The sequence below is a fragment of the Podarcis gaigeae genome (assembly GCF_964106915.1).
Source record: "Podarcis gaigeae genome assembly, chromosome: 2".
Classification (NCBI taxonomy): Eukaryota; Metazoa; Chordata; class Lepidosauria; order Squamata; family Lacertidae; genus Podarcis; species Podarcis gaigeae.
This window is the reverse complement of record NC_139679.1, coordinates 32,883,892-32,899,883: the sequence shown is the minus strand read 5'-3', so window position 1 is coordinate 32,899,883 and position 15,992 is coordinate 32,883,892. Positions and strand designations below refer to the sequence as shown.

The 15,992-nt window shown below is 47.0% G+C and overlaps 1 protein-coding gene across 2 annotated transcripts; it reads left to right on the top strand.

Moving 5' to 3' along the window:
* Positions 1-105: 105 nt before the first annotated feature.
* Positions 106-14,288, top strand: PCYT2 (phosphate cytidylyltransferase 2, ethanolamine). Of its 2 annotated transcripts, none has more exons than XM_083726173.1 (13): positions 106-325; positions 5,072-5,160; positions 5,645-5,806; positions 6,305-6,371; positions 6,749-6,833; positions 7,914-7,958; positions 9,005-9,143; positions 10,297-10,379; positions 10,506-10,583; positions 10,792-10,857; positions 11,379-11,444; positions 11,811-11,899; positions 13,109-14,288. In XM_083726173.1, exons 1-13 carry the CDS (start codon positions 243-245, stop codon positions 13,230-13,232), a joined length of 1,176 nt encoding a protein of 391 aa, XP_083582299.1. In that variant the 5' UTR covers positions 106-242; the 3' UTR covers positions 13,233-14,288. The 2 variants fall into 2 exon arrangements, with proteins under 2 accessions (XP_083582299.1, XP_083582300.1); XM_083726174.1 differs by lacking the exon at positions 106-325 and adding an exon at positions 882-1,106.
* The last annotated feature ends 1,704 nt before the right edge of the window (positions 14,289-15,992 follow it).

The window sequence follows — 15,992 nt, the reverse complement described above, 5'->3', positions numbered from 1 at the left end:
GGCGCCAACGGGGCGCCCATTCCCCACTCAAGGAGAGGGTTCCTGTGAAGGGGGCGGGGCGACGCGCGCGACGTAAGGCAGCGGGGGGAGGCGCCGCCTGTTAGTCAGGTGACGGCCACCGAAGATGGCTGCGCGCTCGAGAGCTGCGGCTCCTCCCTGACCACGTGACGAGGGAGGTCCCAGCGAGTGACAGCGCCGGGGTCAGGCCAGCCGCCCAAGAGCCCGGCACTCGCTGGCTGGAGATGCTGCGGAACGGAGCTGCTGGGGCCTCCTCCCCTTCTGGCAAAGGCGCCAACCGGCCCGTGCGCGTGTGGTGCGACGGATGGTGAGCGCTTGGGTGGGCGGGCGGGGGAGGCAGCCAAGCCCGTTCCCGAGGGGGACGGGACGGGGCCCACCTGCAGCAGCAGCAGCAGAGACGCTTCCCCGGGTATTTCTATGGCAACCGCTCGCTTTGCCGCGGTTGCCGCCGCCGTCGCCCCGAAGCGGCTGCCCCTTGTCCCCATAGCAACGCCCGTCCGCGCTGCTTTCGGCTGGGCTGCGCTCGCGTCCGCGACAGCGGCGCTCCTGTCACCCGCCGTGGGGCATTTCCACTGCAGGTGCCCCCTCGGGCTTTCTGTGCGCCGCTGCCAAAGCTCCTCCGGGGGACGCGGGCAGCGCGGGGACCAGAGCAGGAGGCTGCTGCTGCTGCTGCCCTGCGCGCTTAGCGGAGGGAGTCCACAAGCTCGGTGGGGCGGGCAGGCTTGCTTCCGGGTAGAGGAGCCGCCGAATCGCGGCGTGCGTCCGCTCACGGGGAAAACGCGCGTTGTGTGTGTCGTGTGTGTGTGCCGCATGCACGTGGAGGGAGGGCTTCCTGCATCATGCTCGGAGCCCGGGCAGGCTCCGACCTTCTTGTTTGCTTTTCTCTCTTGGCGGACCCTCTTCGGCTCCCCCTTCTCTGCGTTTCGACGGGGCTTCTGTCTCTACGGTACCCGCTGCTAGCGCAGGGTTTGCGACGGGTTGCTCTGAATGTGGGTGGAAGAGATCGGCGGGCCAATTCGCATCAGCTGAGCGCTCGCGGTTGGAGTTCGCCAATCGCAGAGCCCCGGCTCTTGGCTGCGATCCCGCTGGTAAGTGGGCAGCGAAGCTTCTGTGGGTGGCGCCGTCGCTCCTGATTGGCTCGATCCCGAAGCTGGCTGGTTCCCGTGGCCCTACTAAACTTATCCCATTGAAGGGACTGGATGTTCTCGTCTCGGGGTTACGTAGCAGGGACTTTGGAGCTTGAATACGGTTGTAAACATAAATTTCCACGTTGAGACGCGCTTTTGGATTATCCTATGCCCTGAATTCCCCTTGTTCCGAGAGGTGTGTACGGTTCATGGCTGCAAAATGATGTTTGCTCATCGCTATCTTTTGACTACCCTATGGCCTAAATTGTACCTTATTGTTATGGGTTGGGTTTATTGGGCCTCAATGAAATTCCCCCCTGGGCCTGTTCACCATGATTGTAAATGGGCCAGGAGGTTGTAACTGGCATAAACGTCACCTCAGCAGGAAATGATACAAAGTCACACTGCTCTGTACAAAGTTCTGAAATGCCAAATAGCCCACCCTTATTATTGCCTCTGGTCACCACCTGGTGTGGGAAGTCAAGTGCATTAACTTTTGAGTTCAGTATTTTCCGTGTTATCCTTGTTTCATCAACTTGGTGCTGCAGGGACGGTTCTGGAGCAATTTATAAAGTGCTACCTGTTTGCCTCTCCCTTTCCTTACTGTCCCCCCCCCCCCCGTCTGTCTATTAGCTTCTAAACCATGGGTAAGGTAAAGGTAAAGGAACCCCTGACTATTAGGTCCAGTCGTGACCGACTCTGGGGTTGTAGCGCTCATCTTGCTTTATTGGCCGAGGGAGCCGGCGTACAGCTTCTGGGTCATGTGACCAGCATGACTAAGCTGCTTCTGGCGAACCAGAGCAGCGCAGGAAACGCCGTTTACCTTCCCACTGGAGCGGTACCTATTTATCTACTTGCACTTTGACATGCTTTCGAACTGCTAGGATGGCAGGAGCAGGGACCGAGCAACGGGAGCTCACCCCGTCGTGGGGATTCGAACCGCCGACCTTCTGATCGGCAAGTCTAGGCTCTATGGTTTAACCCACAGCGCCACCCATGTCCTAAACCACGGGTAGGATCGGTCTGTTGTACTATTTTTGTATACTGCTTAGATGTAGGTTCTCTATCATAGAATCACAGAATCTTAGACTAAGAGTTGGAAGGGACCCAAGGGTCATCTAGTCCAACCCCCTGCAATGCAGGAATCCCAGCTAAAGCATCCATGATAGATGGCCATCCAACCTCTGCTTAAAAACCTCCAAGGAAGGAGAGTCCACCACCTCTTGTGGGAGTCTCTTCCACTGCTGAACAGCTCTTACTGTCAGAAAGTTTTTCTGAATGTTAAGTCGGAATCTCCTTTCATGTAACTTGAAGCCATTGGTCCGAGTCCTACCCTCCAGAGTAGGAGAAAACAAGCTTGCTCCATCTTTCATGTGAAAGCCCTTAAGATATTTGAATATGGCTATCATATCTCCTCTCAGTCTCCTCTTTTCCAAGCTAAACATACCCTGCTCCTTCAAGTGCTCCTTGTAAGGCCTAGTTTCCAGACCCTTCGATAATCTTGGTTGACCTCCACTGCACATGTTACAGCTTGTCAACATCCTTCTTAAGTTGTGGTGTCCAGAATTGAAAACAGTATTTCAGGTGTGGTCTGACCAAGGCAGAACAGAGTGGTACTATTACTTTCCTTGATCTAGACACCATACGTCTGTTAATGCAACCTAGAATAGGCTTTTTTTTTTTGCTGCTGCTGCTGCATCACACTGTTGATTCTTGTTAAGCTTGTGGTCCACCAAAACCCCTAGGTCCTTTTCACATGTACTGCTAGTAAGCCAGATGTCCCTCATCTTATATTTGTGCATCTGGTTCTTCCTCCTAAGTGCAGAACCTTACATTTGTCCCTATTGACATTTATTTTGTTAGCCCAGGCCCAGTTCTCCAATGTGTTGGGGTCATTTTGAATTCTGATTCTGTCTTCTGTGTCATTAGCTACCCCTCCCTCCACACAGCAGCTATCCCACTTTTTCTCCCTCTCAACAACTGTGTAAAGTAAGTTATGTTAACCATCCAAGAAGAAATATAAGATGGGCAGATGAGTGATTGATGGAAGGAAGTTCTGAGGTAGAGAGAAACAGCTGGATGTCCTCTTAGTGTATAGGTGATACTGAATTCATGAGATTTAATGAGGTCACCTGGGGACAGTGTGTAGAAAGAATAGTAGAGGCTCAAAAACATATCTTCAAGGAAGAGAAGGAAAGGTTCTACTCACAGAAACATTCAAAGATTGTTTAGACAGGTAGGAGAATCACTGGAGGACAGTCACAAAGGAAGTCAAATAATAGAAAGTAATTAAATGCATCAAAGGTGACAGGTCAAGAAAGATGTGAAATGAGTAGAAGCCTTTGGGTTTAACTTTCTGTGCTGAGGGTGTTTTCAGCGGAATACAGAGGGGTTCCACTCTCCTTTCGGGGTTCAGGAGAGGAATTGGAGTAGAGAGCCAATATAGTGGAGCTAAGCAGCACCAGGGAGTTTAGATGCAATGGGCAGAAACTACATTTGGGGGTGGTTGAGGAGGGAGGAGGGATCAAACTGTTGGGGAGAGACTGATTAACAAATAGTACTGTGCTTACTCTGGCATTCAGAAATATTTGTGTATGCAGTCATAATTAATGCAAGGTTCCTTGCCATCTGGTTTGCAGTTTGTTCATAGCATTCTGCTTTAAGAAGTGGGACTAAAATTTCCTGCATAATCTGAGTGGGAGGGTGCATTCCATGTGAGAGCAGGCAAGGTCAATTTTCATTAAGCATCTCAATTGCCTTGTTAGCGATAGATATTATCTGGTATTACAGCAGTCTAATATTTTAATAGTACGATAAGCCTTGAGAAGGAATTCCACGGAGGAACAGCATGTCCTTATTGAAATGGAGTAAGCCTAGGACCTTAAGGGAAGGTCCCAGGAATACTTCCAGTGACTGAGCAAAGGGTTTATGTTACCAGGAAATTCTTTGGAGCTGTGGGGCACAATGAGTCCAACATCTTGCATGCGATCTCTTCTCTTGGTGTGTTCTGAAGCGTAGAAGCTGCTTGTATCAATTACCTCTGTGACTCCAATGAGGGTTGGAGGAAGGGGGCAAATGGCACCTGGAACCCTTCCAGGTGCTGTCATGGTAACTAGGTTTGAAGCCATGTGGCTTCTGGAATATAACCCCTGGGACTGCTGGCACCAAGAGACATTCTAAATTGCAAAATCATAACTAAGAGCCCTATTAGTAACTGCTTGCCTTTAGTCTAATTATGTAGTTGCTACCTTCTGGACCAGAGTTAGATTAAACTTGAAGAATTCATGCTCTCCTCAGGCTTTGCTGTCTTTTTCATTAATTTGTAACCCATATTAGCATAATTTTGCTCTCATTACACCTTTGATTTTACCATGAGTATTTCTCCAAGTTATAAGCAAAAGTGGTCTATGAATTCTTCCCTATGTCATTTTAGCAAAACATGTGTGACCATCGCTGCCCTCACAGGCCTGCCTCTCTATTGAAAATGGCAACTGAAGGCAGGCAAACCCTTCACCTTATTGCCAGTTGTCTGTCCAGATTGGAGATTCCTGCAATATTAAAATCAAGTTGGGATTTTCCACTTGTGGTTGTCTTCAGGCTGAATAATTTAATCATGCACATTTGTGGTTTTCCATTCATCAAGCAATACAATGGGCCTCTCAGTGCAGATGATGTAACAATGAGCAAAAATGAGATGCAGAGATATGAGCAGATCTATGTTTAACAGAAGAGCATAAATGTAACGAGGACTAAAATCTTTTGCTGCTTGTGAGCACCTTTCCATCATCAGTAGTGGTATAGCTGGCTGAAATGATGCATTGATTGGTGTACTATGAGCATTACAAGATGAGAGTCTTGTGATAACAGTCAGTACCAGGGCAAGTTCTTCACAAAAGCCCCTTTGTCTTTTCTATTCTTTTTTGTAGCTATGATATGGTGCATTATGGGCACTCCAACCAGCTGCGGCAAGCTCGTGCCATGGGTGATTATCTGATCGTAGGAGTCCACACAGATGGTAAGGAAATTGGTCCATTTTTCTCCTTGTTTCAGAAACACCCCTGGAAAGAAACCCAGAAAGTGAAATTGTGAGCAGCAAATTCCTTTCAGTCAGAATATGTAACAATATGGTTAGATTCTCCCCCTACCATCTGCATGATTTCACAGTCCACAATCTGGGGGTGGCTAGCCTGATGCCACTGAGATGCTCACAGCCTAAGCATGACAGTAGTGTTGATTTTCTCCAGCATCTAGTAGTCAGAGGTGTATTGTGAGAGAGGAGAGGGATGAATTACTGTCTTTTTGTCCGCTTAAAGCCATGTCTAGCCTTTTGAGACTTCACCTTCTACTGCCCATATTTTTTCCAAAGCTTATTCTGAAGCAATGAGGACTAGGAACTCTTTAGGATGCGAGATGCCAGTTTGCTTAGGAAACGTATGGACCTGTTGAACGCACGCAGACCTGGTATTAACAAACTTCTCTCTCTCTGTCTTAAATCTCAGAGGAGATCTCCAAGCATAAAGGACCCCCTGTCTTCACTCAAGAGGAGAGATACAAAATGGTGAAGGCCATCAAGTGGGTGGACGAGATTGTACCAGGAGCTCCTTATGTCACAACATTGGAAACGCTGGATAAATACAACTGTGACTTCTGTGTACATGGGAGTGAGTACCTGATACTCTTCTAGCTGGTTATCTGTGAATGATCGGCCCAGTTGCATTTAACTGTGGCTCTCAGGCGGAAATAAATGGTTTTCTGTCTTTGCCAATAATTCTCATGTTCATTCACTATCCTGGACTTTATCCATTCCTCAGCATACACTAAAACCATAGAGGTGTGCTCCAAAAAGGAGTAGGATGCTTTGGGGAACAGAAATAAATGGAAACCAATACTGTCTGCAGAAAAACACTCAAGTTATCTAAAATTACTACATCCGTGTTCCCAAAGGATTCTGTTTGATCCACAGTGCTCTTTCTCATCTAGTTTGGGAAGGGCAGTGAACTAAAGCTTCCCCCAGCTTTAAAAAAGGCAGGCCTGTTCATATACACAAGTTCACCATAACTTAACTGTGGTGTGTGGTTTTAGGCTTTTGCTGATTAGTCTTCCTAGGGAGCTTCTCTAATCTGCCAGCAATGATCTGTTTTCCCCCCTTCCCTTCACAGATGATATCACACTTACTGTGGATGGCAAGGACACCTACGAGGAAGTAAAGAATGCTGGGAGATACAGGTGACGCCCTGCTTAGGACTGTTGTTGCCCTGCTCAAAATCCGTCCCCGTATCAGAATAACGAAACATTGCCAAGCGGATTGGTTAATTTTATTCATTGCGTTTGTATCTTGCTTTCCTTCCATATAGTTCGAATTGTGTACATGTCAATTCCCAGGTGGCCTCTTGCAGAAATGCTGGCCGTGCCTGAGCCCATTTAGCTTCAGTGTCAATATTACATTAGGCTTCTTGGTGCCATTCCCTTGTCCCCATATAAATGTGGTGTGCTTCAGGGATAATCTTGGGGCAGGAAGGAGATGTGAATGTGAGCGTAGTGTGAACATGGTGAGTAGCCATTGCCAAGGGCCCCTGTCTCACTCTGAGCTTGTCTTATTGCAGGGAATGTAAGCGCACTCAGGGAGTATCCACCACAGATCTGGTTGGCCGCATGCTGCTCATGACCAAGGCTCACCACAGCAACATTGTGAGTCAATGAAAGAGTTTGAGGTGGGGAACGGGGCTTCTTGGCTACACTGACTTACCAAGGCAATCCGGGCTTTCTGATCTGAGATTGCTTCCTGGACAGATTGTATCAAGCTCTGCTGCTTGCGTGCGCCAGGACTAGAAGCTGTTTGGCAGAAGCCTTTGAGGCAGCAGGTGCCAAAAGCAAAGAGAAAAAACATATGTTTGATGAAGTGGCCTTTGCAATCTGCACAGAATTATCACTCTTAGTGTTTAGACCACGTGTGCTGTGTTGATGGACTGGCAAGGAGGGAAGAAAAGGATTCAGAAGCTGTTCATGTAGGTCATCAGATGGCAGCGTTGGGATTAGGGAGCAGGGTTTTCAGGTGGGCTGCCTGGAGAATGGTACAGGACATCACAGGTCAGGAGTGTGTACATGTATATTTGTGTGTCGGTGTCAGATTGTTGCCATTTGCCTTGTGGGCAAGATGGCTTGTCCTGAAGATATACATGGGGCTGTGGAATTGAAGCATTTGATCTTGAGTTTCACTTTGCATCTTGATGTGTGTGGGCTGAAGACGGAAACCAAACACTGTCCCATTAAGTGTCTGTTTTAGTTTGAACTGAGAGATTGTCTTCTTTACATGGATGTGAAATGCTTGTACTACCTCCAGTGTCAAGGGGCAGGATGCTTCCAAATATTAATTGCTGGGAATCACAGGTGGGGAGAGGTTTCCCATATGTATCTGGCTGGCCACTGTGAAAAACGGACGCTGTACTAGAAGGGCCTTTGGTCTCATCCAGCAGGACTCCTTTTATGTACTTAGGGTGGGAAAACCTGAGTAATGGCAGCTATTTCCTATCACAATGGTGGAGAACCTGTGGCTGGCCTGGTGTTGCTGGACCATAATTCCCATCATCTCTTGACCATTGGCCTTGCTGGATGGGGCTGATGGGAGTTGGAGTCCAACAACCTCTGGAGGGCAATAAACTTTCCACCCTTGCCATTTCTGATCCCTAGCACCCTGTGTTTCCTTCCTTAACTAGAAAGTCGTATAGGCATTTTCCCACAATACATTGACATGCTTGCTTTCTCTCTTAGGATGAAGACATGGATTATCGGAAGCACACAGATAACTTTGGGAAAGTGAGTACCATTTCCAGTGACTGCAAATGAAGCCTGGGATGTGATTCCTGCATGCTGTGTGGTTTTGCATTTTTTACTGTGGCTTTTCCCTGCCCGGTTTTACCCTGAGCAGACCTGACTTCAACAGTGGAGGGTGTGATGGGAACAGGCAGAATCTGGGACAATGTCATGGTTAAGTAACTACTAGATACGCAACACACTACTCACAACAGGGTAAAATGAAGATGAAAAAGCCACAGAGAGAATGGGTGGGACAAGCTGTAGTGGTTTTATCTCCCAATTTAGTGAAGGATTAAAAGACATGAATTGCAGCTTTCATCCTGACAATCGTAGCAGACATGCAGCTTCATCTGGTGTTAACTGTTAATTCCTGTTGTTTTGTGAAAAGATAAGCTTGTTGGTGTGAACATCAGCTCAGTGATCAAGGAGATTGTTTGGGGTTTTTTGCAGCTGATTTCTAGTCTCACCAGGACTTCAATGGAATATCTATTTCTGCCAATTGAAATACCTTTAGTATCTGCCAAGTTATACAGTAGAGTCATGTGGAAGCTTATTGTGTCTTGGAAAAACTTTGTGCTTTTTTTCCTGGCCTCAGGAATGTGTGCTTTGGCACCAGCGTTGTAATGTGTGTATATCAGATTAGTTGACTAAACTAGCTGTAGAAGCAGTACTTATTGCTGCCGCGTGGTGGAGCTAAATTCTACAAATAGGTTGTTGAGATATCTCAAATGAGTCATCAAAGTTTTCTTTTTTACTTTCCAGATTTCTCCCAGAAAGGGGAAATCCAAATCAAATGGGGTAAAAATATGGGCTGGTATTTTGTCCACAATATCACATGGACACTGAAAAAAACAAAAAACTTTTGTGCATTGATATGGCAGTAAACATCTGTCTGCAAGCACCTATTGATAAAGGTGGGATGTTGTGTTGACTATGTGGCATGCCTGTGCTAGGAGTGTGTTCTCAATGACATTTCAGTCTGCTTCTTTCACAACTCATCCCAACTGAAGCCTGCCAAGGTATTAAAGTTGTACTCTTTTCTCCAGTGCCCTAAAAGTCACAGCCCCTGGACCGGAGTTTCCCAGTTTCTGCAGACATCCCAGAAGATCATCCAGTTTGCATCTGGCAAGGAGCCACAACCAGGAGATACTATAATCTATGTGGCTGGTGCTTTTGACCTCTTTCGTATCCTGTTTCCTTTTGGGCCGGGTGGAAGGAGGTGTCTGTGAGGCAAATTTCGGGTTCCTGCCACCTTGTATTTGGTCTTACTGTACCCCAGGTCTCAAATGGCCCTGCTGTGTTTTGCTTTTGTTTTGTTGAAAGTTGTTAAGAAACCCCTATTCCCTTCCCAGAGTGGTTTAACAATCAATCACTCTTCCCATGGAACTCTGTGGATTGTACCACTCTGAGGAGAACAAGTCAGCTATAGTTGTTCTTGTTTGACTCAGACCTTGCAAGGCATTGCTACCCCTTCTACAGTTGCTACTGTAGTAGAGAGTGCATTTTGAGCCCAGGTTCCTTACTGATGTGCCAGAAATACAGTCAGCTCAAAACATAGGCTTTTGCACTTCCTCTTTAAAACCATATGTGTTAAGAATTTTCTGCTGTGATAGCCAAACTAGCCCAGGAGTCTTTGAGTTATAAACTCTAACAACCATCTTCGAAGAAGCTGAACTCTGCCTGAGTCATCCTGTATCACGCATTCCAATGCATCCCAGTCTGTTACATTTCAGCTGCTGCTGCTACAACAACGGTTGAGTGAAAGGCACATGAACAATAAAGGATGTGTACAGACATGCCTTAAACAGGGCTTTCCATGTTTCCCCCCTCCCAAAAGGAAACCCACCTTCCCCCGACCTTCACTTTGCATTTGATAGACCTACGCATCCATGATTCATCTGCTGGTCTCAGCCACCTGTCTTTGCTTGTCAGTTTTAGTCATTGCAGGCAACATTTGTTGCTTTATTAGTATTTTTTAGAGGAAAAACACATTTTAAAAGAGTTACAAGATCACTCTAAAGTTATAGGTCACAAGTGCCAAACCACCAGCGCTGTGCCAAGATTTTTTATGTCAACTGTAGAATTGGTTTGCCCTGCGTTTGATCCCTGATATAGGGTATTGGAAGTCTGTAAACAATGCAGTAAGTTCACTTCCACAGCTACTCAGTTGCTCCAGTGCTGAGTGTCAGTGTGTATCCAAACCATAGTAACTCAGATTGTCACAGCGGTTGCTGAGACTACCAGGAAAAGAAGCATAGAGTCTATGAGAAGCAAACAAAAAGTCGCTACTTCTCATTCTGTGCCACAGGCTTTTATCCTTAATACATACACTCTCCAGATGTTGGTCATGTGGACTTCCTGGAGAAAGCGCACCAGATAGCAAAGCGACCTTATATAATTGTGGGGCTACATTTTGACCAGGTGGGTATCAGCTTCACACTGCCCAGGCAGGGTTGGTCATTTGTTCCTTCTCACCTCAGCTGTGAGGGAGTGAGGGATGGGAATGCAAAACTTCCACTTGTGCTGATTGTCATATTTTATTCGTAGGAGGTGAATCTGTACAAAGGCAAGAACTATCCAATCATGAATGTGCATGAACGAACCCTCAGTGTTCTAGCCTGCAGGGTGAGTATTAGAAGAAATCTTCCTCTTACAACTAGGACATGGTCAGAATGAGCCAGATAAAGCTGAGCACATCTGGCTGTGGTAGACCACCTGGTAAGCTTAAAAATGTCACTGGAAGGTGCCTGATATACACAGTTCAGTAACTGAAACAGCCATTGGCAGATGTGGGAATCCAGAGTGACTGTTTTCTTCTCTCCCTCCCTCTTAGTATGTTTCTGAGGTGGTGATTGGAGCCCCCTATTCCATCACTGCTGATCTGCTGGATCATTTTAAGGTGAGTATAGTTCCATTGATTGTGTGTGTGTGTGATTTCTACTAACTGGGGCGGGAAGTGTATGCTCTTGGGAACCTGTTGTTAAAAGGAAGTATCTATACACACCTGTAAATTAGTTTCACTGGGGAACATGCTGGGGTAGTTGGGGAAAGGGGAACGAATGCATGTATTGCTAGCAGCAATTACTCTGTAGCATCTCCTCTGGTTCTGAAAAGCTATTATCTGTACCCAGCCTGACTATTGTTCCTTATCTGATGAGGGGTGGGCTACAGTACCAGGATGCTTGTGAGGAAGAGAACACATTAAGGATTGTACCAATATGTTTTGGATCAGCCATGGAAGTAACTGCCTATATTTTTGTGGGTGAGTTGCTGGCAGTTGTCTCCCTTCATACTGTACCTGTGGTCGACAAGCGCTTGAGAGATATGTCCCTTTGCTTCTGAAGTTTTACAGGTAGCCACATCATACTGTAGGGGAGCCTGCGAGTGAAGGTGATAGTGACTATTGCTGTTTCTTTGCAGGTAGACTTTGTGTGCCATGGAATGACAGAGGTGGTACCAGACAAGAATGGGTCAGATCCATATGAGGTAAGCAGAAAACTCCTTCCTGGTTAGTGTCGATTTCATGCCATCTGTTGTCCAAATCACAGTGCATGGCAGAGAATTGGGTTCTCTTCTGGGGGGCTGTTTTTGAAAAATGGGTATGTGGGTGACTGGGCAATAAGGCTTGGCCTGTCATTTGTGTGACAAAGTGGCAAGCCTCTCCTTGCTGTGGTAAGGAGTGCAGTTCTGTTCCTCCCTTGAATGCACTTGGGTTGTCAGCTTTTCCTGCAGCTGTGGCACATATTGGGCATTCAGAAACTATTTTGGCAAATGCCTGTTGTTAACTTCTTTGGAATGCCCCTAAAGAGCCACTGCCTTGTGTCCTCTCATCTCTCTTCCCCATATTTGCAGGAACCCAAAAAGCGCAATATCTTCCGGCTGGTGGACAGTGGCAACAATCTCACAACAGATCTGATAGTGAAAAGAATAATTAAAAACAGGTTGGCTGATCTTGACTTTGGTTCACGTTGGCATAATAAGGCCTAGATTCTACTGTGCCGTAACTCCTTGCTTGTCTTTTATTTTGGAGTCCCGTACGATGCTAGTCATATTACAGACTAAACACGAATTCACAGATGGGAATAGCTAAAATACTTTCCAACATCCCTGAAGATGAAATTTCAACAGTTTCATTTCAATGTTCAAAACCAACAAGTAGTGTGGGCCTTGGAACAAAGATTCTGTGCTCTGCACCGTTGCTGCCTCCCCATAGTTTCAAGTCTACAACTATCCACTGCCTGATATTCTAGTTGCTGTTCCCTCTGTCAGTTTTGACAGTACTAGCACATTCTGAATTCTTTGAAAACAGATATGGCAACCAGAATTTATTATGCAAGTATGAGTAAGCCATTGGTGTGTGCATAATAGTTACCTGGAGCGCTGCATTTGCTGTTGTAAGGACTGTCTTGGCAAGGGAGAGCTTTTGTGCCAAGCAGTCTGTTGCGATACTGGATTCTGTCTGGTGCTGCTGCCAGGGCCGTTTGAAGAAGCAGGAGCGAATCCGTTGTCCTTGCCCACACAATTCTGATAGTGGTTAGACTATGTCTGTTCCCATGATGGTTCCCGAGCTCTGAACATGCTTTTCCAGGCACCTTTAAGAATGTTGAATCCCTGAAGCCATTGGGTCCTCAACTAGAGTCTTCCACATGGCTGCCTTAGATGGCTTACTTGTCCAGAGCCTCTCCTAGGAGGGATCAGTGTTGAAGCAGCAGAAGTGAGTGGCTTAGCAGAGTAGTATTTTTTCTGTCTTGGCTGTTTGGAGCGTCTCCACCCCCATCGTTCAGCCTGGACACAGAGATCCAGCACTGAGGGTCTTCTGGCAGTTCCCTCACTGTGAGACGTGAAGCTACAGGGAGCCAGGCAGAGGGCCTTCTTGGTGGTGGCAACCTGGAACGCCCTCCCATCAGATGTCAAAGAGATGAGTAACTATATAACCTTTAGAAGACATCTGAAGGCAGCCCTGTATAGGGGAGCTTTTTAACGTGCAATGTTTTATTATGTTTTTATACATGTTGGAAGCCACCCAGTGTGGCTGGGGCGACCCAGCCAGACGGGTGGGGGTACAAATAATAAAATCATTGTCCTTACAATTGAAAGAGCACAGTGGATTTAAATATTCCATGCTGATACAGATTTCTCGATCGTTGCAGGTTGGAGTTTGAAGCCCGGAACCAGAAGAAAGAAGCAAAAGAATTGGCTGTGCTGGAGGCCATGAAGAGAAGAGAGGAGGAAGGGGCCCTGGGGAAGGCAGGCCAGGAAGATCATGAGAGCTAGCATGGGGAACGGTGTAGCAGAATCCTTCCCTCCTGGAGCGGCAATATTTTCCTGGAGGATAGGATACTGCTGCCAGCCTTAGGAAGGCCTGCGGTAATAATTCTCCCGTGTGTGGGGAAGATCCCGGATGCTGCTATCTAGTTAGCCCAGGCCCACTCCCATGGGAAGATTTTAACATTGCCCTCTCAATAGCAGGTTTCAATTCCAATGAATGTTTGCAACATGGTGTGATTTCACCTGACATATTGGAGCTGGGGAGTCAGGGTTATCTCTGCTCAACTTCTTATTGAGTCTCTGCATCTCGGAGCATCTCTCTGATTTCTGCCTGCCAGAGACAATTTTTTAATCTTTACAACCGTCCTTTCTGGTCTGGCTCATTGCTTACAGCATTAATAGGATCCCAGAGCATTTGCTCAACAGCAGTGCTTGCTGGAGTTGGGCTCCAAGCCAGACTGACCACTACATTTCCTAGCTTGGGCACAAAGGGTTCTCTAAGTGGCCTGTTGCTGCTTGCACACACTGCCTTGCATCTGGTACCTACAAAATATTTCCAAGCTGTAACAGTGGATGGAGCTTAGGCAAGTCCCAGGGTTCCCCGGTGGTAGACAGTGGCCCTCACTACTCTGTACTATGGCCAAGCAAGAGATTGGTGGCACTGCAATTCTCAATGTTCTCACAAAACACAAATACCGCATAGATCTTCAGAATGTGCTTGGAGCTCCATCCTAAAGCCCCAGTATGTTGCTTCACAACCAGGGCTTCATTCTCATCCAAATGGGCCTTGTGGTTCTTGTGCGGAGAGATGGAGCCATCAGATACATTGAGCCCAGTATACTGCGTATTGTATTTAAAATGCTTTGTGCTGCTAAAGTTGAATGCTTTCTGGTGAGATCTAGGTGCAGATCACTGTCTGAGGCATCTTTTCATGTGTGGTGGGAAACACATGGGGGGGCACATGTGACCATGGGGCTCTTCCCTGTCCAGGCAGGCTCTGTGTCTTTTCTATCTCTCTTGTACAATTTCAGCGGTGGAAATTAATAAAATGTTGATGACTTACTTGTGTGGGAGTGATTACTTTATTTTATTTATTAAATTTCTATCCCACCCTTCCTTTGAAGATCACAGGGCAGTTTACAGTGTAAAAGTACAAAATACATACCATAATAACAAACAAAAAAACAATAGCCCCCATATTATTGTTATTAGCCCTGCTTTTGGGCTTCCTGAGAAGCATGTGGTTGGTCATTGTGAGTGCTGGGGCAACCCAATAAAATGTGTGTAGGGTATAAATAGTAAAATTAACATTATGGAATGGGACATTCCTATTGTCATCAGAGAAATGTTGGTGGGTATGGGACTGCGCCTTGTGTTACATTTCCCAGAAACTTCTGTATTCTTTAAGTGGGAAATTCACGTCTGAAGATGGGATGAGCGGCAACACGACATACACAAAGATGCACCACCTAGCAATTTGTTAGTTTTCATTTTGTTTATAAAGCCTAAAACATAATCTCTCATAACCACTATTTCCCTCAGTTCCTTGGACTCCCTTTGCAATGGAAGTCATTTTAGGCATAGGGTTCTGCTCTATATCTTCTGCTGTAAGGCCCTTCCTGTGACATTTTGCCACTTTGCTTCTTCCTTCCCACTCCCCCTGTGCCCCCCCTCCAGCTTCTAGTTGCCATCAGGCACCCACTAGCTTGTCCCTGCCACTCACCACTGACAGACACTCGCCACTCCTGGATTCCTGATCGCCCTCTGCTGTAGCTGTGCCCCCCTGCCACTACCAATCCATGGCCACACACGCCACAGTCCACACACCCCAACTACCAGTCCTTCAGGGCTTCCCCAGGAGGAGAAGGCGCAGCAGTGGGTAGGCTGCAGCAGTGGGGTGGCATGGGCACAGCGAAGGAGGAGCAGGATGAAGCAATGAGCACCAGGCAGCAGCAGCAAGCAGCAGGGGGTGTTTGCAGCAGCAAGTGGCAGGAGCCCACCGCCCTGTGGCAATGCACACTGGGTGTGCAGTGGCAGCACTGCCCCAGGAGCCTGGCACCCTGAGGCAGCTGCCTCACTGTGCCTCATGAGCAGGCAGGCCCTGTCTGCTGTGAAGCCAAATGCAAATAAGTCGTTCAGCTTCTCTGCACTCTCCTTAACCTCCTTTGCCCTACTTTTAACTCCCTTGGCAGCCGCCTCCCTAGCCAGTCTCCTGTCGTTAACGTATTTAAAGATTTTTGTTGACTGTCTTTATGGTTGGCCTTCATGGTTTAAGCAACGTGCTCCTCAAATTCTGTTTTTAGTATCCCTTATTAAACCTGCTTCTTGGGAGAAAAGCAATGACAAACCTAGACAGCATCTTAAAAAGCAGAGACATGACCTTGCCAACAAAGGTCCGTGTAGTTAAAGCCATGGTTTTCCCAATAGCGATGTATGGAAGTGAGAGATGGACCATAAAGAAGGCCGATCGCCAAAGAATTGATGCTTTTGAATTATGGTGCTGGAGGAGACTCTTGAGAGTCTCATGGACTGTAAGAAGATCAAACCTATCCATTTTGAAGGAAATCAGCCCTGAGTGGTCACTGGAAGGACAGATCCTGAAGCTGAGGCTCCAATACTTTAGCCACCTCATGAGAAGAGAAGACCCTGATGCTGGGAAAGATGGAGGGCACAAGGAGAAGAGGACGACAGAGGACAAGATGGTTGGACAGTGTTCTTGAAGCTGCCAACATGAGTTTGACCTAACTGCGGGAGGCAGTGGAAGAC

Bases quoted from the DNA above. Each gene is read 5' to 3' on its own strand.
- PCYT2 (XM_083726173.1), top strand. From the start codon at position 243: ATGCTGCGGAACGGAGCTGCTGGGGCCTCCTCCCCTTCTGGCAAAGGC. The intron at 326-5,071 runs GTGAGCGCTTGG...TCTTTTTTGTAG, and splicing joins CGCGTGTGGTGCGACGGATG to CTATGATATGGTGCATTATG. The intron at 10,380-10,505 runs GTGGGTATCAGC...TTTTATTCGTAG, and splicing joins TGGGGCTACATTTTGACCAG to GAGGTGAATCTGTACAAAGG.